General features: G+C 40.6%; 1 protein-coding gene across 2 annotated transcripts in view; it reads left to right on the top strand.

Annotated features, from left to right (window-relative positions):
• TMEM63B (transmembrane protein 63B) overlaps positions 1-25,136 on the top strand; it is a 2,399,602-nt gene that overhangs the window by 1,120,562 nt on the left and 1,253,904 nt on the right. For both annotated transcript variants that reach the window (XM_044060665.1, XM_044060674.1), the window contains one exon: positions 21,001-21,154. In XM_044060665.1, coding sequence (XP_043916600.1) covers positions 21,001-21,154 — 154 coding nt within the window. The remainder of the gene's footprint in view (positions 1-21,000; positions 21,155-25,136) is intronic.

Consider the following 25,136-nt stretch of genomic DNA (forward strand, 5'->3'; position numbering starts at 1 on the left):
TGATATCTGGGTTGTCTACATCACCTATTTACTTCTCTCTTTCTGCACACCTAATCAAATGAATATTTCAGAATTACTTCTCAAGATACACTATATTTAAGATATAACAAAACACATGCCACCTCTCAACTCCAGTTTGCGATGCAGAGCTTCAGCATTCCTTCTAATGTATTGGAAAAACATAGAAGTGAAATAATCATTTGTTACTGAAAATGGCTGCCATTAGTGTTGTAATCACTGTATCAGCAAGATTATCGGTGTCATGTCTTATACGAGTTTTTTTCTGCCTTCTTAACACATGCATTGACCCTCATCTGATGAGTTGCAAACACACCTCTCAACTGTCCAGGCCAAATTTTTGTCTTAATATATTTGGTCTGTTCCTCATTTTCTGGCAAATCACTAAGGATTGAAGTCACTAAATAGTGACGTACATTTAAGTTTTAGACTTCATATCCTTCTGGAAATGTATCCCAGCACAAATCCTGTTATCCTAGCAACTTTCTAAGTTTATAAGAGCAATATTTAAAATCTCCCCCCATTTTTGGGGGCTTTGCCCCCCGCACACACACACACACACAATTATTTAATTATTTTAGGCTTCGTTCAGATGTCTTGCACTTGGAAGTCAAGAGATATGGTTGCAAATGAAAAATATTTCCACAAATATGTTGTTTTCAATGTTCCCCAGTGGTTAGGCTAACACTTCCCCTTTTAGACAAACAACACTAATATATTCTTTCATATCAGAATAAGATTTAGTTATTTCCAACTTATTTTTGCACCTTTGTGCTACTGTGCATACTCTTCAGTTTTCTTTTGGTGTTTCTCTGAAGAAATGACGCCGGACTATGAGAGACACAGATAGTAAAATAGTGACGTCCTATTCCAAATATTTGTCATTTCAAGTTTGGGTATGTTACAGTGTTGCTCCCTGCCTCTCCCAAACTGGACATATGGACACCCACTGTACTTTTTTTTATATACACACATTAGGTGTGTGTGTGTGTGTGTGTGTGTGTGTGTGTGTGTGTGTATAATATATATATATATATATATATATATATATATATATGTATGTAAATAATAATAAACAAACTTCTGAAGGCATCTGTGGAACATAAAGTTAATAACTTTCCAAAACAATCATCAGAAATAATGCAGCAAGTAGAACCAGTAATTGAGTGTGCTTTCATTCTTTATTTATTTAAGAACTTCTTCAGAATAAGTAAACTGTGCAATTTTCAGAGTTAAAATAGTGTGTTTTTTGGGGACTATTCAGCTCTGCTGGAGGTGAAGGAGCTTAGATGGCAGCCCCGTTTGGCTGCCGAGTCCTCCCCAGGGTTAAATGATGCCTCTAACTTAAAATGTGTACTCAGATGGCAACAGTGAGAATTGATTTCCATTATTATGTATTAAGGACTGCAGTTTTATATATATTGTTTTGAGCTGTTTATTTCTTAATTACTTATTAATTCTCTAGTATTACCTATGTGTTGAATATTTTATATATATTAGATCAGACAGACTTTTTGCTACTCAGGTTTCCTGATTGAGGTACACCCACCGTATACATTTGTATGAGTAATGAAATCTTCCATCAATATTTTAAGAGGTTGAACTGTGATTTTGATTGGACTAGATTATTTCTGTTGTTTACTTACACTATTTTAACTCTGAAAATTGCACAGTTTACTTATTCTGAAGAAGTTCTTAAATAAATAAAGAATGAAAGCACACTCAATTACTCGTTCTACTTGCTCCATTATTTCTGATGATTGTTTTATAAAGTTATTAACTTTATTTATGTTCCACAGATGCCTTCGGAAGTTTGTTTATTATTTTGATAATTTTCTTTGCTAGTGTTCTGTCGGTTTTGTTTGCATATATGTTTGTATGTGTATATATACAGGTGTGGTGTGCTATCATCTTGAATTAACCTATTATCAATCTCAGCAGATTGTGTTCTGTTGTGATTCACTTTTGGCAGCTTTTACAATTTTAGTAAAGCAGGTTTATTCAATTATGTTTTATCTGTATTTTTAGACTGGCAATTCCATCATCACTGTTGTGGTAGACTGCTTTGGCAATAAAGTCACTAGGTTTAGTGAAAGTTAAGTGTGTTTCCATCTGTATCCAGAATTGTTAGTGCCACTGGTGAAAATCTTGCAGTCCTGTATCAAAGACACCACTGCAGTGTTGAATAAAGGTAAAGTTAATCTCTTTTATAAACAGGTGAATTTTACAGAATCTATGCATGGAAGCCTAAATTAAAAGTATGGTCCACAAGGTTGATTTAAGGAGAGGGTCTTTAACCAAACTTTACATTGTGTGCAGCTTAGGAGGACAGGCTGGAAGATGAGGGAAGTTGGGCATAGCAAAGTACTTAAGCATGGTCAGAGATGTGTATGCCTAGGATTTTTTGGATTTTGTGCTGCACCAGTGCGCCTGCTGTCAGTTTTGCTGCCTAATCCACACGTTAAATCCATATTGCTGGAAAGGGGTCATTGTGCAGTTTTAAGGCAAAGGTGGTTAGACAGACCTCAGCTGATACTAGCACATTTTTGCTTGCTATGCATGTAAGGAATTTGTTGCATTGTCACTGGTTGGCAGTAAAAGTTAAATTAACTAACCAGCCCGATGTCTGGTGAAAATTACTTTGATGATGTTACTGCTGCTGAAATATGACTGCTGCAGTCTGACCTCTGTGGAAAGCACATAATTGTAAAAACTAATGAGATGTGTATCATGCTTTACAAGGACAGAGGTTTTATAACTGGCTTTATCAGAACAACTGCAGCTTGTTCTTTCTAGTTGCTGAATCTCCTCTGTGCTGTCCATGGGCTGACAAACTATCTCACAAGAACCTCACATACATTTCATTTAGCATGTGATTTGATCATCTGCTTTCCTGCTGGTTTACCTGCCCACCTGTCATCACTATGAAGCCTTATACAAGCTAATTTGGCCAGATGGCCAGACTTTCCTTACTGTCCATGACTCACGTTATTGCACTCCAATAACTTTTCTTCATTGTCTAGGATACAGACATTGATAGTGATTGTTTAGATTTCTAATCTTGCATGGAGCCTCTTTAGTGGTCATTCCATCTCCGAATAGAAAAGGAAGTTCAGCCTGTGGTATCTGCATAGCAAATTAATATTCTTTCTATTAACATACAAAAATGCTTCCAAGCTAGACTTCATAATGGCATTCAAGAGTCTTGTATTCAGTAGCAGTGTTTGTCATGCTGTAGCAGTCCAAAACCTAGACCTGTTTCCCCAACCTGTCCTTCATTGCTGGTAGTGGTACACATATCCTACAATGTACACATGTACATTGCATGTATGTGTGCATCAGACATTAGTGTCCTGCTTCTTCTGAGTTTGTTTTAAGATTTTTTTAATTACATGGGGAAGTGTGAAGTTAACAATGCTGAAATAGCTTCTTTATATTTAAAAACACACCGTTGGGTGTTTTAGCAAACTTTTTTAAATCACCTGTACATGTATCGCAGGTGGCAACTAAGTTATCATGGCACTTGACATATCTGTACTCTATGAGCCTTTGAAAGAGAGCACTCCTTACAAGCTTGGCATAGTGAATCTGGGGAAGCATTCTCTTACACAGGGGAATGAGTATGTTAGGCAGTCCTCTGCATCTGCTGACCATTAGTGAAAGGGGTTAGAAGCCAAAGATCAAATTCCCAGATTCCTCCTTCCCCTTGTGATGACACTTCATGATCTCTGACTCGTGGATTTCATGCCCAGTATCCTTCAATACCAGGAAGTGGAGAAACAAATAAGTTAGTAGGGGATCGGTCTTAATGTTTGCAGGAATGTTGGGGTCCAAAAAAGAGAGAATTTATAGAAAAACATTATCTTGGCATTCAGTATATTGGTACTGCTATGTTGATGCTAGGATATCTCTGCACCTAGTGTGCAGTGATTATTAGTACATATTTTTGATTTTTACTTGAACACTTCATGTCATTATTGCCTCTGTTGCATAAATGTTTTGGATGTAACCCCCCCCCCCCCAGATGTCTCAGGTTTGATAAACCATCTGAGGGTTGGGGGAACTAGCTGACGAGGGATGGGGAGGAGTATGGTCAGTGTTCCCCTCTGCAGTAGCCTTGTGTGGTTGAAGAGGTATGCATCTGCTCCACTGGGAACCTGAGATGCCAATCTTCCAAAGAGTAAATTAGTGTCTGCCTGCAATGTCCCAGTATATTGGGCATTGCAGAATGCTTCCTGGGCCAAAATCCCTAACCCCCCCCCCACCATAGAGTCACAACCACGGTTATGCTCTTGAATCCTTCTTCCAGTATTCTGTGACTGGGGGGGGGACTAGTAGGTGATATAAGTTTGTTGGTCGCAGGGTGAAGGGAGGTTAACATTCCTTGTCTTTATTTTAAACCTTTCAGGCAACATGGGAAACAAACTTGTTGTGACCTTCCTTGTGTTGGATGATTATCATTTGTCTCTTACAGTTTACCATTTGTTTTCATTTCCATTATTTTTACTTATTTATCTATTTAACTAGGTAAGCGGGTTGGTCCTACTGGACATTTTCATTCATGAACCAGAAGCAGAAATACAAGATGCAGAAGTTGTAAAAACATATAGCTGGTTTCTGCCACAGAGGGATGGAACCCTGACTGTCACCCAGTGACTCAGGTTTAACTAGTAATTCTGGATGCTGGAGGAGGCAGCTACGCAGGGATGAAAGAAAGTGGTTCATGTTGGTTTGGCCATCACAGGAAGTGTAGGTAGAATCTTTGTGCACAAATGCCTCCTTTGGAAGCCTCAGACTTGTACATGGCTGTAAAAGAAATGAATTTCAGCCTTCTTTGTGTGTATGCACTTTAGCCAGTCCAGGAGTGTGGTGGTACACACTTATGCACAGGCATTGCTCACCTTGCTAAAGCATTGTCCTTTTTATTTTAAGAATACAGGGAGTACTTTTTCAAAAAATCCCCGTGAGTTCCAGGAATAATTCTGCAGTGGAATTACTCAGCCTACCACCCTTAGTCCTTGTAGTTATTTGGTCTTCACATCCAGACAGTTTCCCAGCATTTGTCTGAGAGACAGAATTATGGGAAAGAGGGTGTTAGAGTGTTTGAATGCACACTGCACACATGCATGTGCCCCCCATGAGTATATCATGATTCACCAAAAGCATCACTCACTGACACGTCATCATCAGAAACCTATTCTGTGCACCACACGTTAGACAAAAACACCAAGAGTAGTCTTATTACGTAAGGAAACAAATCGTATTCCTTTTGCAACTGGCAACATAACCTCATCCCTTCCACTTCTATAGTACTTCACTCAGAAAATATCAACAAAACACAGGGATCACACAAACGTAACCACGTGACAAATACACTGTCCATTACACACAACACCAAAAACTGAATCAAAATGCTTATACTTGTGGAGCTATACCCCCCCCCCCCCACACACACACACACACACTGACATGGGGTCACCCACTTAGACATTAAGAGGGTGTTTCTTTTCTAGAGGTTTGATTCTTTTAGAGTCTGTTGAGTGGTTGGGAGATTTTTGATTTTATAAATGGGAATTAGCAGTTAGCAGTGATTTTAGGAAATGATGTCATCCCTCCTTTTAGTGATTGGTGTTTCTTAGTATTTTAAACGTGTGTTTTTCATTCTTTTTCATGGTCTGAAGAAGAACGTTGTTTCCGAAAGTGCTAACCTGTTTGTTACATTAATGATTTGCTACCTTTGAGCCATTTGTTTTGTTTACTCAATAATAAGAGCTCTAAATTAAATTTCCTAACACAACACTCTGCTGCTGAGCTGACATGTAGAGAGAATGAAGTAAACCCAGATCTGTCAGTCTCTCTATCTGTATATCGTGACTGAAGTCATTGTTGCAGTATTCCAAACAGATGGGTTTTCATCACCGACATCTGAGCAGGATATCAAAGCTTAAAGTTTCCCTGGAGCTTGCTTCTGACATATGACCTCAGCTTTCAAGCTTAGGGGTATTTAAATGGACATATGAGTGTAACTCCTCTAGCTATCTCACCATCAGCCCGAACCCAGGTCTTGTATCTATTGGTCTGAACTTTGCATGGTTGTTGGTACGGATAGCTTCTCGATTTAGATAAGTGCCCCCTTGGAGAACTTTCTTTCTTGTCTAAACTGTTTTGCTGCATTTTGGTAAGTATCAGCTAGGACGCGGTGAACGTTAAATGCAGTAGGAAAATTCCCAACAAAAATCTCCATACCTAGTGTCTTTTCTGCCTAGGCACAGAACATGATTATATGGGGGGGTAGTATAATGGTTAAGGTGTTAAACATGCAGACACAAGATACAGGGTTTTAATTCTCACCTTTCAAAGTGAAATTGGCTAGGTTTGAAATGGCCCAGAAAGGTAGCTAGCCTTGTACTTACCTATGAGCCTGTAATGCTTGTTCTATTTGCCAATCCTTTGTGCCCAAGACTTTGCAATCCCATTTGTCTTCCTTAAACACTTTCTTGCAGACTCAGTGACTGAAGCATCTGGCCCACTTCAAGATGGTTGACCCAGCCACACCAGAGGTACTTCCACCTCATAAGAAAACACTTAGGAGGCTGCCCAGCCTGATTACAATGTACCCGCAGAGGTTAAAGAACCCACAATACATCCAACTCTACCTCAGATGACGTGTATTATGACCCCACTGGAGGCCAGTTGATGTCAGAAGATCACACATCCAAAGTGACTGTTACTGCTACTGAAAAGGGGAACCACAAGTCATCATTTCAGAGGGACCAGAAAGCATGCCACAAATTCTAGTTAGAGAAGAGATTCCTGGCAAATTGATTTTGGTATGTCATGGGTTGGAACCTCAACCCTTGGTTCAGCTGGGCATCACCTTAAAAAAAAGTGACAGAAAACCAAACATTTGTCCTCCTCTCCTTCTGGAGAGATGGAGTGGATAGACTTCTCTCAGGGGCTTGCTCAAGACCATTGTGGCCCTTAAACTGCCTTCATTTGCAGCTCCCCCCTCCCACTCCACAGAAGATCATCATGGAATCTTCTGTCTCTGAGGAGGCGGAGGCTTCAGATTCTGATGACTACTTATTAACCTCATCATCATCATCTTTTGGCTGTTCCCATTAGGGGTCGCCACAGCGGATCATCTGTTTCCATTTCTTCCTGTCCTCTGCATCTTGCTCTGTCACACCAACCACCTACATGTCCTCTCTCACCACATCCATAAACCTTATCTTAGGCCTTCCTCTTTTCCTGTTACCTGGTAGCTTCATCCTTAGCATCTTTTTCCCAATATACTCAGCATTCCCCCTCAGCACATGTACAAACAAACGTAATCTTGCCTCTCTGGCTTTGTCTCCAAACCTTCCAACCTGGGCTGACCCTCTAATATACTTATTCCTAATCCTGTTCACCCTCGTCACACCCAGTGCAAATCTTAACATCTTTAACTCTGCCACATCCAGCTCTAATTCCTGCCTTTTTGTCAGTTCCACTGTCTCCAACCCATATAACATAGCTGGTCTCACTACCCTCTTGTAGACCCTCCCTTTCACTCTTACTGGTAATCGTCTGTCACAAATCATTCCTGACACTCTTCTCCACCCACTCCATCCTGCCTGTACTCTCTTCTTCACCTCTCTTCCACACTCAGCATTACTCTGAACTATTGATCCCAAGTATTTAAACTCATCCACTTTCGCCACCTCTACTCCTTGCATCCTCACCATTCCTCTATCCTCCCTCTCATTCACACACATATGTTCTGTCTTAGTCCTGCTGACATCCATTACTCTTCTCTCTAGAGCATATCTCCATCTCTCCAGGATCTCCTCCACCTGTTCCCTACTCTCACTACAGATCACAATGTCATCTGCAAAGATCATAGTCCACGGGGACTCCTGTCTGATCTCGTCTGTCTGATCTCATCTGTCAACCTGTCCATCACCATTGCAAATAAGAAAGGGCTCAGAGCTGATCCTTGATGTAATCCCACCTCCACCTTAAAAGCATCCGTCACTCCCACCGCAGACCTCACCGCTGTCACACTACCCTCATACATATCCTGTACCACTCTTACATACTTCTCTACTTATTAGCCTACTGCTCTGAAATTCACTGTCCTGTCCAGTTTCCCTCAAATGATGAGAATTGTCTTTCTCCTGACTCCCCTTTGGAAGATGCTCCCTTTGGGGTGACCATTTTAAATATGATGAAACATTTTGAGTGGGAGTCTAGGCAAATCTCTGATGTCCAAAAGAGATACTACAGCCGTTTGGAGGTGAACATTCTTGTCCATTTTCTGTACCTCCAGTTCTGGATGCCTTTTTGGATGCTTTTGAATCCACCTCCTCAGCTGCTCCTCCCTAAAGACCAGACAGATTCTACAAGGTCTCAGAAGACCTTAAGTTCCTTTTTAAGAACCATGTAGCTGACCCTTCAGCTGTGTCCCTCTCTTCTGAAAAAAAAAAAAACACAAAACTCTTAGCTACTACATAATGTTAACGCCCTTCCTTCAGACAAGGACAGAAATACATTGGTTAGATGGGGTAAAAAGGTTTATACCTCTTTTACTCTGGCCTTTGGGGCTACAAATCATCAGACCCCCATGACCAAATACCTTTTATTTCTCCTTAGTAGTTTAAACCAGATAGCGGTGGACATGCATGGTACAGAGTCTAAACAACAACCTTTTGTGCTTGGTAAATCAGGTCATTCAAGTGGCCAGCCACAGTGTAAAATGTTGCTGTGATGCTCTTGAATTGAGTTAGTGAGGAACTTTGTTACACATGGATGTGGAGCCTGTTTCAGAGACAGGGTGGTGTCTGGGATATATACCTGCCTGTCTAGCCGGTCCTATTTATATCACAGGCAAGGTTTAAGTCTTAAGAATGGGTAATTCTGGTGCTGTTTGTTTTGTGGATATGCGGGAGGTCCATCAGAGTGGGGTCTGACAATGCCCTGTATGCCAGGCATAGATCTCTCCTCAAAAGCCTGTAGGAGTCAGAATACAGGGATAGTGCCTTGAGACGGTCTGCATGGGACATGTTACTTATGCTCGGTATTGTTTTAGTGAGGAACCTCTGTGGACATTCCAAATGTTGGATATGCCTGGTTAGGTACATACCAAAGGAGGCATTGTACTCGATGATAGGTCCAATGAATGCCAAATACAGTGGAACAGTGACTTCTTGAATCAAGCAGCCATATCCTCATTTATAAGTTGTACAGTATAGAACGATGTCTTCACTAGTGTAGACACATGACGACCAGAGGCTAGATTCCTGTCTATGTGGATCCCCAAGTCCTTGTCTACTGGGTCAACTCTTGGGGTTTGTTGTCAATATGATCGTTACTAGGGGTGGATGACTTCCCAAAGGATACTTTTATGGATTTGTTGGCATTTAGTCTTAGTCCATGGCTCTGACACCAGATGTTTGTGCATGTCGGCCCTTCCTGGAGAACATTTGTGTCAGTGGGGAATTCAATGACAGCTCCTAATTTGCAATCATCTGCAAATTTAGTCAACGAGAGGCCATTGGCATTGGCCTTGATTTCAGAGAAGTACATGCCAAAAAGGAGCAGACCCAGGACTGATCCCTGAGGAACTCTGCTTGTGACTAACCTCTTTGTATAGGTGGACTCCCAATTCTAACTTCCTGGGTCCTGTCTGTGAGCCAGCTCGCTATCCACTGGCTGACATAAGGGTTTGTACCTAACCTCTTGAGTTTGTCAACAGTTTCTAAGTGGAGTATTGTGTCAAATGCCTTGGCCACGTCAAGATAGGCATTTGTCTTCATCCATTTGGTGACCTTCTCAAAGAAATCCACCAGGTGGAGTAGCCATGACCTGCCCTTAATGAAACCAAATTGGGTTTGCTTCAGTGCTTGGAGGATTCCTATAACATTATTGATCAATTCCATGATAATTCTTTTCATGGCTTTGCATATGAGACAAGTAAGACTTGTGGGTCTGTAGTTTCCAGGGTCTGTAGATGGCCCACCTTTGTGCACAGAGATGACTGTTACTGTTCACCATTAATGAGGCAGGAAGCCTGTTTGGAAGCTACAATTAAATAGTAATTCCAGAAGACCTGATAGGTCATGTTTCATGCTGTTTAGAATGCATCCTGAGATATTGTCTGGGCCCATTGATGCAGTGTTCCTGAGAGAGAGAGAGAGAGACAGAGCGAGAGCGCATTAAGGACCTGTTCCCCTAGTATAGCAGGAGGAGTTGTATTTTATGGTACTTCCTGAGGTAAAGTTGGAGCTGAATTTGTTTGCTATGTCTTCTGGGTCAGTATAGGGGACTCCATTAACAATAAGCTCTGCACACAACTATGTATTGCCTTTGAGGTTGCAGACATAGCTAAAGAATGCCTTGTGGTTGTTACTGGTCTAGAGGCCAGATTTACCTCAAATTTGGCTTTGGTAGACATTATTTGTTCTCTGGGTTGTTTGTTTAGTTTAATTAGAGTGCTTTTATCCTGCTGGATGCTGCACCTCCTAATTTTTGCCATGATTTTCTTCTTTATATTATACACCCTATTGGTGTGATTCCATCAGGGTGATTTGTTTTTTAGTTAGTTCTGTACTTCTGCCTGGTGAGTACAGCTGCCTGTACGCAGCTTTAACTTGTCTGAATATGTTTTTTTGTGAAAATTCCATGTAGGCAGCAGTGTTCTCAGGGTTTATGGGGGCTTGAAATTTTGCCAGGTTATCACTTAATAGCAGAAAGTTAGCCTTAGAGTAGTTTCTGAATATTCCAGGCTTAGCTGGTGTTTCAGCTTTTTATTTTTACTTCAAAGGAGACCATTTTGTGGTCTGACCTTACCAGAGAAGACCTTAAACTAAGTGGTGTCTAGCACTCTTCCATATTAGTGAGGACTGGATCCAGTATTTTTGCACCCCTGGTTAGTATATTGACAATCTGGTCCAGTGAGTTTGTGTTTATAAAATCCAGGAATCTCTGTGCCTGTACATTTGATGTTGTACACAATTCCCAGTTAATAGTGGGGTAATTAAAGTCACGCATGAATATGGCATTGAGTTGGATGGTAAGTGTTTCCAGTAAGTTTAAATACATGGTATGGGTTTCCTTTGGTCATAGTGGGGGGACCTATAGCTTGCAAGGAAGTGGTCTTGTATTTTGGCTATGGTGATTTGAACATGGAGAACTCAAGTGCATTGTCCTGTTTGACCAGCCTTGAGGTATATTCATTTCTGGTATGTGTAGACAGTATTATAATCTTGCACTGTTGTTGTGCTGTCCACAGCCTTAAACCATGTCTCAGTGAAGGAATGGATGTCAGCATTCTCTAGGATGAAGAGAACTTCTAAGGAATGCAGTTTTTTTTGTTTAGGCTCCTAACACTGAGTGGTAACACCTTTAGGATTTTCTTGGTTTTGATTTGCTATGTCAGAAGTACTTTCAGTTTGGCATTGCCTAAAAAGGCACTATGGGGGAGGAGAATGTTTTAGCTAATATTCAAAACCCAAGAGGGGAGAGGTGCAAAGCATCCCTGGCAAAGCAGCATGGTCTGTCGATCATCTCTTTCCATGCTGACAAATATTGCACCCAGTTAGATTGACGCAAGAAACTAAGCCAATTATTAAAGTCAGCCATCTTTTGTTCATATTGTAGCATCGTCCTTTGAGAAGGTAAAATTCTGCTTAATGCTAGGCTCATTCCACCCAGGGATGCATATTCTTAGAGCTCCATGATATCTCTCTTAATGTAGTCTAGGGAGGTATGTCCTGGGTCCTTTAGACCCACATGGACTATGACAGAGTCATAGTGGTACTTGTGGTCCAAAAACCTGAGTGCTTGCATGATGTGGTGGATCCTGGCCCTTGATAAGCAACTGACCATGACTTTCTTCTTACTCAGCCTGGTGAGAGGGACTTCAGTGTGTCTCACAGTGGAGTTTCCAATGACCAGATTGTTGGATTGTGTGGTGGCTTGCCTTATGGATTTAGAAGTAGAGGCTCTATGAGATGTAGCTCTATATGTTGATGTGAGTGTTGTTTTGAAAGAGTGCATTCGGGGCTGCTGAGGGTATTTGTTACGCATACTTCATCAAGGATGTCTTTGGGGTTACATTTAAGTGACTGAACTTGTGTGTTTGTGTCTACTTTGAATTGTGTGTGATAGGTGCAGAGTGTGTACTATTGACAATGTTATTGACATTAGGAGTGCTTTTATATGAGAGCTTTGCGAAAAGTGACATTGTGTAAATACATCTCTCACATACCATATCAGTTTGTTTACGGATTAACTGGTTGTCAGTAAACATGAGGCAATTTCTACATTACCTCAGGATGCCCATATCCACCAAGCTGGTAACAGAGATAATGGGAAAGTTCTTATCCATGGCAACAGACTATCTTTTATTGATTAGACAGTTGGAGTGAGACTATAAAGTAATGTCAGGAGTATCCAGTTTGCAACTTTTGGGGCAATGCCTGTCACTGCAAACTAGTTGTCCTGTGTGCAACTAAGTATTGGTGAAATTTCAGTGGTTCTTTTACAGGACAAATGTCAACTCAAGGTGTCTGTGTCTGTACAGGGCACTGCCATACACTTGAAGGGAAACTAATAAGTAGACCCTCTTGAACATACATACAAAAAACAAAAAAGCAAAGAGCTGCAAACTCTCTTTGGCCAGTCCCCTTGTAGGAATCAACCTCAGCACTTCCTTCCCAGTTAAATAATTCAAAGACAAATGTCATCCTGTTAAAGGGGACCAGTCCATTATAAGTGCACAATAAAAATGGTAAAATAAAATATAAAATGTCTTCACTACAATAAGGAATTATATCAGATGATTGTATAATACAAATGTCAGCTATAATAGCATAGAATGTAACTTCTGGTGTACTGTATTTTTTGTATATATTTTTGCATAATTTCTTGTATAAGTTTTTGTATAATCTCTGTATGTGGAGCTTTTCTCCCTGGGCCTCCACTGAAAATGGGTCTTATCCCAGTCGGACTTTCCCGTTAAATAAATGTAAAATAAGTAAATAAATAAATCATGTGGGTCAATGAGAAATATAAAACAATTTATCATAAGCATACAAATTTTAATTACAGTATAGCAGCTCTATGCTTCAATTCACTGACCACTGTCTGAAATGTGATCATTAATACTAGGAGACAGAGTGGCATTCAATTTAATTTGCCACAGCATTTCCTTGACTTCAAGAGCTGTTTCAGGGTCACCCCCTCTTTCATTGTATATCATCTTCTCCAAAATGAAAAAAATAAACCTCTTGAATTGAGGACATAAAATAGAGGCACTGAGGTTGATTCCTACAAGGGGATTAATCAAAGTGAGTTTTAAAGGTCAAAAGAAATCTGGAAGTTTTTAACTTTGAAAAAGTTCTTTGTAAGGACAAAAGTTTTTGTTTTGTTTATCAGTTTGTCTTAATTGAAAAGTGGTTTGTAGCTCTTCGCTTTTTTTTTTTTTATTTGTACGTTGGAGTGTTTTTCATTCTAGTTACTAGTTTATGATGCTGTTGAGGCCTCATTCAGAGCAGCTGCTACTGGTACAGTCATCCATGGATGTAATTCAGAGCAGCTGCTACTGGTACAGTCATCCATGGATGTACATGGTTACACAACCAGCCCATGCCAGACGATTTCAGAGCTAAGCTCAGTGATTCCCACGTGACACAAATCTTTTGTTTGGGTCATAGGCAGCTGCCTATTCAAAACCTTACAGGAAAAAGGTAAAATTATTAGACTGCAGACAAATCCTGCTTACCTCTGTGCCTAGACACCAGTGGAATTACCCATCCAGGCTTACTTCATTTGTTAGAAGGGAACATACGCCTCCCCAAAAGCACAAGAAGCCAACTAGGAAAAGATTTCCAGAAAAACCTGAAAAGGACCCCAGATCTAGAAAGTGCCCCCCCCCCCCGATAAGTCACTTTCACTGTACTTCTAACCCTCTCCCCCTCAGTCCTCCCCTAGACCTGTCACAAAGGCTCATTTAGCCCATTTCAAAAAGTAAAAGGATTACCACAGACAAGTTGATACTATGTATCATAAAAATCGCTACACTGTGTCCTAAAAGGACCTTCCTCCCTTAAACTACATTCCACCACCACCACACAGTCAGTTAAATGTTCTTCCTCCTATCCTCCAGGAACTGCAGTCCCAAGATGTGATAGAGCCAGTGTCCCTTCAGATTGTGGGATGAGTATTTTAATCCAGACTGTTCCTGGTTCCAAGACCCATAATAGATCATCTGTCTGTTCAACACTTTCCTGGAAGTCTCCAGTTTCAAAATGCTCCTCCTTCAGATCCTGCTACCCTTTATGGTCCCACAGGCATTATTAGACTCTGATCTCAAGGCAGCCTATCTGCACATCCCAGTATGCCCCTCCTGCAGGAACTTCCTGAGGTTCTTTCCTGGCTGGTCCCAACTTGCTTTACATTTAAAAATGCACCCATTTCCCCAGATGGTGCCCCCTAGGTGCTTAATAAATGTATGCACAATTGTCAGCTGTTGTTTCTTACAACTATAAGCTTTTTTTTTGAGGAATATTTGTTGATATATTTTGGTGTTAGTAAACCACTTTTATTCAGAAAACATGTACTCATTTGGGTACAAAAGAGTATGTGCTGTTACACCCTTGGAGGGATTGAAGGGGGTGGAAGCAGAAGAGGAACACAGCAAAACAGTGCACACACTGTATCAGCTCCGGAAATTGAGGAGAGGGCATACCTGATGTTCATCGTGTTATACTGCTGCAGTCATCACACTTGGGTTATCCTGCCGTCAGGCGGTCCCGCAGTCGGCTGAATCCCAAAGTCTTGGTCCAGCGTCGTTTGTCGTCGCTTCTTCCCTGACGTCAGTGCGACAGGGGTATAAAAGAGGCAGCCGACGCCATTTTCTTCAGTCTTTCTTGCTGCGCGGTGCCCGAAGCAGAAGCAGTTCGCAAGTGCCGGTCGGCTAGCTGCTGAGATTTTCGAATCGAATTTCAGCCCAAAGTCTTCTCTAAAGCTAAGTACCCCATTGGGGAAACTTTTCTTGCCTCAGACAAAGTTAATAATTACATTTCTTGTGGGAAGCAAATACCTCATAAGGATTTTCATTCTTATTGTATTCCTTGCCTAGGCCCAGACCACAACGTCTCTGGTTGTAGGTTTTGTGCTAGGTTCAACAAACGTACAATCAAGCGCCGGGCGGATTTCGCCCGACATTATTTTGGCAGAAAATTTAACTATAGCATGTCGTCGGAGCAACCGACATCAGCAATGACTAAAAAATGCAAGGATAAGGACAGGCAACCAAGGCCAAGACCAGATACCGAGGCCACAGCATGGCCTGCCGCCGGTTCTCCGGTTTTCAGCGAGGCGCCTACGCAGCCCCTGACTACTGCTGATTTCGAAATTCTGACAGCCTCCCAGACTGAATCAGCTGGGCCTCAGGAGCCGGTTCCATCTCACCCCTCGGACGACAACCCTGATGGTGATCCGGAGATTTTGGACAGGCCTTCGGTTTCTGAAGGTGTCTTCAAACTGACAGCTATCTCTATTAAGTCTTATGCTAAACTTAAAGCCCCCTTAAAAGTTAGGAAACCGGGTCCACAGGCCCCTATGCCTAAAAAACAAATGCTTAAGATGGCTGAGGATTTAATTACCCTTATCAGGGGTTCCCAACCCCCTCCTGACAAAAGGCCTAGACTGGAGGAAGATTATCCTTCCTCTGACCAAGCATCCATTTCCTCAGTTAACTCTGAGGACCAGGATTATTCCTTCCCTCCTTATGAAGACTCAGATGCTTAAGAGTCCATTCCCTCTGTCTCTCCCCCTGAAGACTACTCTTTTGGGGAAACTTTACACACCATGAGGGAACACTTCCACTGGGAAGGCCAAGATTACTCTGACTCTAAGAAAAGACTCCGTGAGTTTCTTCTTCTTCCACAGCATAGACCCCTGGCAATTCCTCCAGTTTTAGACATTTTGGATGATGTTTACTCCGAAACTAGTCTAAACCCAGACACCTTACCTCCTGCACCAGCTAAACCAGACAGATACTACCGAGTTCCTGATTCTCATAAGTTTCTATATAAAAGCCCTGTTGCAGACCCCAAAACCATTTCCCAGGATCCCAAAGGGGTTAAGGCCTCTACTGCTAAGAATCCACTACCTTCTGAAAGAAATTCCAGAGCATTAGAAAGATGGGGGAAGAAAGTGTATACGTCTGCCACTTTGGCCATGAGGGCCTTAAACTGCCAATTCCACATGCTAAAATACCAGCAGTACTTGACTACACAGTTAAAGCAGAAAATGATCCCTCAGACAGATCAACCTGATTTCAAAGAGATGCAGGATTTGCTGCATGCAGTAGAACAGGTGGGAAAAGCATACCTTACAGTGTGGTTTTGATTCATTGGAAGCCTCATGTAGAGCAGCTGTCACAGGATCTGTAATTCGTAGACATGCTTGCCTAAAAGAGCAAACCTTACCAGAACATGTCAAAGCAAAGTTATTGGATGCTCCATTGCAGAAAGATGTGTTATTTGGTGTCAAAGCAGAGGAAGTCTTAAAGAAAATGGAAGAAAAGGCAAAATCTATGCAGACAGTTAAAGATTTTTTACAGGTACAACCTCCTCATTTCAGCAGAAACTGGCCATCAAAAAACTGGTCCTTTCCTGCATCAGACAGACCCCAAAGGGGTGGGTACAAACGCCCAAGGGGCAGTGGCCAGCCACGAGGTTCTTTCAGGCCTAGACAATGGCATACAACAACTCAAAGAGGTGGAGACGAAAGATCTCAACCCTTCAGGAAACAAACACAATGACTTCCCTCTTAGCCTGCTAAGCAAAATTGCCCTGGCAGCACCTTTGGGAGGAAGGCTGGCTCTACTTCCACAAAATTGGCGCATCATAACAAAGGACAAATGAGTTCTGGATATTATTACCTGAGGCTACAGATTTCATTTTCACACTTCACCACGGATGAGAGGCATGCCAAATCTGCCTCCAAACCAATGGGCAGAGGCACAAACACAAATTTCAGCTCTCATGGATATGAAAGCAATTCAAAAGCTACCTACAAAGGAGCAAGGTCAAGGTTTTTACTCAAGACTATTTCTAGTACCAAGAAAGGACAAAGCCTGGAGACCCATTTTAGACCTCTCAATTCTAAACACATACCTGGCGGTACCCAAATTCAAAATGCTCACACTACAGCAGCTTCTTCCCATGCTGGGCAAGGAGTTTTGGCTGGTAACGTTGGACCTCAAAGAGGCATACCTGCATGTCCCTATCAGACAAGATTGCAGAAGATACCTCAGATTTTTGGCAGGTACAATGCATTATCAATTCTCTGCATTGCCCTTTGGCTTATCTACTGCGCCCAGAGTATTTACGAAATGCCTGGCATCAGTAATTGCATACTGCAGACAATGAGGAATACAAATTTATCCATATCTGGACGACTGCCTGATCCAAGCGGACAACAAGGACATTCTATTACAGCATCTGGCATTTGTAACAAAGCTGCTAAGTTGCCTAGGGTACACAGTAAACAAAAAGAAGTCAAAGCTAATACCCTCACAAGACATAATATTCCTGGGTGCCAGCTTAAATACAATGGCCCAGATGGCTTATCTCACGCCAGCCAAACAAAAACAGCTGACTCAATACTTCAAAAAGATGGCAACTTTTACCCAGCTCACTGCAAGGAAAATCCTGCAGGCATTGGGGTTCATGGCATCCTGCATTCAACTAATTCCACATGCAAAGCTGCATATGAGGAAATTACAATGGTACCTGAAAAGTGTATGGTCTCAGCACAGGCACAGCCTTGAAACAAGTATACCTCTCATTCCCTGCCTTCAAAAAGAGTTCCTATGGTGGGCTCAAGCATGTCAAATAAACAAGGGTCTTCCTTTTGTCTTACCTCCAGCAAACCAAACTATGACAACAGATTCTTCAGACTATACCTGGGGAGCACACATGGCAGGACAGTGAATACAGGGCAAATGGTCTGCAAAACAAATGCATCTACACATCAACCAAAAGGAGATGCTAGCTGCGCAAAATGCACTATCAGCCTTCAAGGACCTCTTGCATCCAGGACAACTACTAATAAGACAGACAACACCACAGTAATGTGGTACATAAACAAACAGGGAGGAACACACTCCTACCCTTTATGCAGACAGGCAATGACCTTGTGGAACACAGCATTGACTTACCAAGTACAACTGCAAGCACAATTCCTGCCAGGAAAGGAAAACATATTGGCAGACGAATTAAGCAGAAATATGGCAGATCCTCACGAGTGGAGACTACACCCACAAGTATTTTCAATGATAACTCAAAGGTGGGGATGCCCAGACATAGCTCTATTTGCCTCCCCCAACAATTGCCAACTACAAAAATTTTGCACAAGGACTTATCATTCCCTAGCCTGGAAGGTGGACGCCCACAGCATTGACAGTCTATGCCTTCCCACCACTACCTCTATTGACCAAGGTATTACTGAAAGTCAGATCAAAGAGACCACAAATGATCCTCATTGCTCCGGACTGGCCACATCAGCACTGGTACCCATTACTAAGGAACTTGACTCACAGCCCTCCATGGATCTTACCTCAATTCCCACTTCTGTTGACTCAGCAAAACTCTCAGATCCTTCACAGTCAGCTCAGGACTTTAAATTTAGCTGCATGGAGAATACCTTGAATTATCAATCAACACTTGTCTCAAAGGACGTCCTGAATATCATTTTGGAGGCCAGGAGGCCCAGCACCAGAAAAACTTACTCAGACAAATGGAAAAGATTTTGTGCATGGAACCAGGCTAAAGGCCAAAATCCTGGGATACCAAACATTCCTCAAATACTGCAATACTTAACTGAGATGCTACACAAAGGCCTTTCTTTCTCATCAATTAAGATCCATGCTTCAGCCATTTCAGCTCAATATAATACGGATCCTCCCATATTCACACACCCTTTACTAAGGCAGTTTCTCAGAGGGGCTAAGAATATAAGACCCCCCCAGAAAACCCCCAACGCCAGCTTGGGACCTCAACTTCGTTTTAGAAAAATGAACACCGCCTCCTTTCGAACCAGCCTTCTCAGCAGAACTACAATACTCGTCATGGAAAACAGCTCTGTTGTTGGCTATCACCTCAGCACGCAGGGTCTCAGAACTACAGGCACTCATGGCCGTGGAACCTTTCATCATTTTCCATCAGGACAGAGTCTCTTTACGAACTAACCCTACCTTTATGCCAAAGGTAGTATCCAGTGTGGCTTTGAATCAGACCATTCATTTACCCACCTTTTATCCAAACCCCCAGAATAAAGGAGAAAAACTCCTTCACTCTTTGGACATTCACAGACAGCTATGTTACTATTTGGATAAGACAAAGACCTTCAGAAAAACTGACCAACTCTTTGTATCCTATGCTGCAGGTTCACAAAGAAAGGCTATTTCAAAACAGACCATCTCCAAATGGATAGCACATTGTATCCGCTTTTGCTACTCGCACCATGGGAAAGCAGTGCCTGTTAATATTAGGTCCCATTCTACCAGGGCTACAGCAACCTCAGCAGCCTTTCTCAGGGGGGGTTCCAACCAAGGACATTCTGGAGGCAACTACTTGGAGTTCAGTGCAAACCTTTACCAAGCACTACCACCTTCCATTATACTCAAAAACCAGAGCTGGTTTTGCCACTGCAGTTCTGCAGGGCATCCTAGCTTCACCTTACCCAGTTTAGTACCAGCCACCCCATCCATAGCTTTGGAATTCAACCCAAGTGTGATGACTGCAGCAGTATAACACGATGAAAATAGTACAGTTTTGTACCTACCATAAATGTAGATGTTCGAGTGTATATACTGCTGCAGTCCAGGTTACCCTCCCACCATCCCCTCTACATACCAGGGTGTTAGTTATAACTCCATGTACATGTACATCAATCAATTGGATGCATGTCTATATGGTGTATTTGCTAACAGCTAGCACTATTGTTTATCTACTAAGGTATTTTTCAATAGTTATTTGTATTGCCTTCCTAGTTGGGGGCACCTGACATCTGGGGCAAGAAAAACTGAAGAAAATGGCATCGGCTGCCTCTTTTATACCCCTGTCATACTGACATCAGGGAAGAAGCGACGACAACCGACGCCAGACCAAGACTTTGGGATTCGGCCGACTGACAGCAGGATAACCCAAATGTGATGACTGCAGCAATATATACACTCGAACAGCTACATTTATGGTAGGTACAAAACTGTACTTTCTGATTTATGCTGACTAACCTGAAATAGGGTGCATTTCAAAGGGTAGTGAGATAAGTGCCAGTCGTCAAACATTATTAGAGTAATGGGCGAAAAAACAGAAGAAGAGTCGGAAAAAATAAGAGAAAAGTCACACTCTAATGAAATGTGAGAAGAGTACACCACAGAGTATCAAAAGTCACTACCCACAGAAGAGGGGGAATAATGATAAAAATAACAACAAAGCAGGGCAACCCGCAACAAGGACAGGCTGAGAAACAAGTGTAAGCAGAAGAACCGAGAGATGTAGGCCGATGTTGTGAATCGTACTGGAAAATGCAATCACTTATAACTCTGGCATACCTTAACTAAATGATGTTTTGTGTTTGAGAGTTGTGCTTAATTATATTTAGTATACCATAAAAAAGTCGTATGAACAGAAGTATTGACTAGTGTGCACAACAATAGTCTAAACTGTTTAAAGTGAGTAGATGAAATGGGACTGGAGTTATCCAAATGTAGCTTATTCACTAGTAAAGATAGGGCAAATAGAATAGTTAATTAGCATGAGTTTAGTGGCAAAAATAAACAGTAAAACAGATAAACATTTAATGACTTAGTCCGAAATGAAAGTTGTTCATCTTTTGTACTGTTAAGTTATAACAGAATTGTTTTCAAAGCAAAAGTCTAACTAGATGTACACATACAGTGAACTGATTTTTTTTTCTCCATAGGGAACATCTCTCCATTGGAAAGCTTTACTGGTGGATCCGATGTTTAATTATCAACATTATCCTCTTTATGCTTCTCTTCTTTCTCACAACACCAGCCATAATCATCTCTACTATGGACAAGTTCAATGTTACTAAGCCCGTGGAGTATTTGAATGTGAGTAGATAGGCTAAAACCATTTATTTATGTTGCTTAATGTCTGGTAAGTAAGTAGGTAAACTAGGGGCATGAATGCCTTTTGTCATTTATGAAGTGCAAGAGCATAGGCATGGACCCACTATGTCTGCTCAAAATGAAACCGCTTTGATCACAAAGACATGTCAGTAAATCACTAAAACTGTCAGCTCAAGTGCACAAATACCAATATAGGTGTACTCAAGACTGCAGTTTACGAGCAAAACACTATACATATTAAAACTAAAAAATTGCTTTTCTGTAGGGAGGCAGGCCTACCTCAACACTCTCAGTTGAAGAACTTTGGCCCACATCCCCTTATTTTATTATTTCAGATTTATGATTCCACAAATTAAATTTGTCTAACACAATAGTTCAAAACAGTATCACAGAAAGCCACTTGAACAATAAAATATTTGTTTATTTGTATGGGGCCAAGCCTCTCATGTACCCTCATGCGAAGGGAGAAACCCCCAACTTGCATTATTACTTGCGTATATCTATATCTGTGAACTCCGTTTTCTCAGAACAGTCTAGAAAAGTGCAAAAGTCAATGTTTACTGAAGGTGGCTTTTAGCAATATACATTCATTGTTAGATCAGTGTTGCAGTAGTGTAAGCTATGTGGATTTTATCCTGCCAAGGATATGATGACTGGCCAGTATTCAAAGCTTTAGGGCACTTTCCTTGTACCCCAGCCACTGGAGGGCTCAAGTAGTGCGCTATAAAAATCAGTATTTAGGGCAACATATCCTCAGAACATTCTAACCTTTCTGGTGTGCTTTCCCTGTGAGCTTTGAGTAATGAATCTGCTGGCACTTCAGTAAGGTTGCAGAAACGCCAGTAATTTATTGAAGCTTTCGGGCTCTCAACCCTTCATCAGCATACACAATACCAAATACTTTACATTTAAATAGAGGGAAAAGTTAAGAACTCATGACAAAACCAGCCAATAAAATTCACTCAATTAAATTCAAAAAACAATTACTTATTGAGAGAAATCATAAAAAACATTTAAAATGTGAAGAATAATATCATAACAGTTTATAACAAGTTAAAACATTTCATATCCTTAATAGCCTATTTATTAATTTAATCTATATATAACTATTATGTGTTATAAATTAACCATCTGTTGTCTTAATAAAATAGGTTTTATACTAATGATGATATTTAAACCAGGAGCGGTATCTGCATGCAACCTTATTATCCACTCTAGTTCCTTTATTTCTAAAAAATTGTTAATATCGCCACCCCTCATACCCACTTGTACAGTCTCAATACATCTAAACTTAAAGCTGTGCTTGCTATGTTGTGATATGTGCTTAAATAAGGCATTAGTCTGTACCTGTCTGTTAATTTCAGACTTGTGCTCTATAATGCGATCTTTAAGTCTACGCATAGTCTTGCCTACATAGAAGGCATCACATACCATGCACGTAGCGAGATACACTAACTTCGTAGTATTGCAGTTCGCAGTACAGTTAAAATGAAACAGCTTAAAGGTAAGCAAATCGTGGTTTGATACCTGCTAACTCCCTTAGTTCTGGCATAGCCATCAAAATTGGCCAGTTCTTTTCAATTATTTTACTTATCTGTTTAGTGTGGGCAGAGTATGTAGTCACAACCACGATTTGCTTATAGAAATCACCAGGCTCTAAAGAGCATGTTATGCTACAAGGATTTTGTAAAGCAACCAGTCTCAGTACATAAGATGCAAGGTACATTGAAATGCTATAACTGTACATGTTGCTGTGATATTTTAACAGCAGATTCTTATTTTAAGCACCCTGTTACCTTTAAGCTGTTTCATTTTAACTGTACTGCGAACTGCAATACTACGAAGTTAGTGTATCTCGCACGCATGGTATGTGATGCCTTCTATGTAGGCAAGACTATGCGAGACATAAAGATCGCATTATAGAGCACAAGTCTGAAATTAACAGACAGGTACAGACTAATGCCTTATTTAAGCACATATCACAACATAGCAAGCACAGCTTTAAGTTTAGATGTATTGAGACTGTACAAGTGGGTATGAGGGGTGGCGATATTAACAATTTTTTAGAAATAAAGGAACTAGAGTGGATAATAAGGTTGCATGCAGATACCGCTCCTGGTTTAAATAACGCCATTAGTATAAAACCTATTTTATTAAGACAACAGATGGTTAATTTATAACACATAATAGTTATATATAGATTAAATTAATAAATAGGCTATTAAGGATATGAAATGTTTTAACTTGTTATAAACTGTTATGATATTATTCTTCACATTTTAAATGTTTTTTATGATTTCTCTCAATAAGTAATTGTTTTTTGAATTTAATTTAGTGAATTTTATTGGCTGGTTTTGTCATGAGTTCTTAACTGTTCCCTCTATTTAAATGTAAAGTATTTGGTATTGTGTATGCTGATGAAGGGTTGAGAGCCCGAAAGCTTCAATAAATTACTGGCGTTTCTGTGATTTTTCGTTGTTTTTGAGAACTTCTTGCTCTATCTTAGTGTTTTAACTTCAGTAAGGTTGGTCAGGTAAGTACCCTTCTGAGAAAAATCTTCTACTTTATCTTTTTTTTTTTTCCGGAGGAAAAAGCTTTCTTTTATCAAAGAAAAGTTATTTAGGATAACAAATGTGTTTGTGGTTGTCACTGAGCAATTTAGTCAGAAAAAATTTGAAATATAGTTTAGCCCTTGCTATAATAACACAGTATTGTATGCTGAGTGAACACCACCACTTGCCTTGCAGTCTTCAACAAATTTAGTTGGCCAAATGTCAAGATTAGTGGGCATGAGGTCTGAGAAGTAGATGTAAAACAGATACATCCCAATACTGAGCCCTGAGGAATGCCACTAGTCAGCTTTTGGTTTCTAAAGAGGTGCCTGCTATGTTAACTGCATGGGGTCTGTTTGTCAGCCAGTTTGTTGCCCATTCTGTGACACAGTTCAGCTGTTAAGCATATTCACAATTCCAAAATGTAGAATATGGTCAATGGCCTTGGACAGATCCTGTTGTGCTGTATAAACTAACTGCTTGGTCACTTTCTTCAGCTTCACCATCTTTCTAATGGAAGCTTATTAAAGGAAGTAGGTATTATCTCCCTTTGAAAAGACCATATGGTTTTTGGTGTACAAGAGTATATTTTATGTATGTGTGTGTGGAGGTGTGTGTATATAAAACATAGTTCATTGTTTTGCAGATTAGACTTGTTAGGCTGAGGGGGCCTGTTGTTTCTAAACTGTGATACGGGGCCCCTTTTATTGAGTGCTGTAAACAATTTATATTTTCCATTACTCAGGAGCATACTCTGTGCTTTAGCAGAACAATTTTAGAAAGACTTCAGAGACGGTTTGTTTGGCACTGTTAATTAAACAACCAACAGATTGTTGAGGTCCATAGAGGTGGTATTTTTAGCTGTATGACATTATCGGCGAATTTGCGGAACTTTAATACTGTTTCTGATGTGAATTTGACACTAAATTTAATTTATCTGCCAGTATAGTAGGGTCGAAGTAGGTAGTATTAATATGAATTCATTCAGAGCATTGCTCGGCATTCTTTCTTGATCACCTAATTTTGTTAAATAATAACTCATGATTAGCCTTGGCTTTGGATGCTAATTTTAATTCATGTTCTACTTTGTTCTGCCTTATGGTAACTCATAGTTTTGCTTATCTTTCTGATAAGGGTCTTTAATGTGCACTGATTTCAATATGTTTTATGTTTTAATTATTACTATTTTTTTTAATTATAGAGCTTTTTATTGCTAGCATTCCATGATCATTGTTTTTTATGTTCCCCACTATATTAGTTTTTGCTTGCTTTGTTTTTGCTTTGTGTTAGATGGGAGTAAAATTCATTGGCATGTGACATCCAAGGCTACATGGGTGCTGGCGATCTTGTTGTTGAATTTTCAGACCTTTTCATATATTTTCAATCAATTTATATTTTTCAAGCCTCTTGAA

Source organism: Protopterus annectens, chromosome 1.part0, assembly GCF_019279795.1.
Source record: "Protopterus annectens isolate FY-2018-M chromosome 1.part0, PAN1.0, whole genome shotgun sequence".
In the NCBI taxonomy this organism is placed as follows: Eukaryota; Metazoa; Chordata; order Ceratodontiformes; family Protopteridae; genus Protopterus; species Protopterus annectens.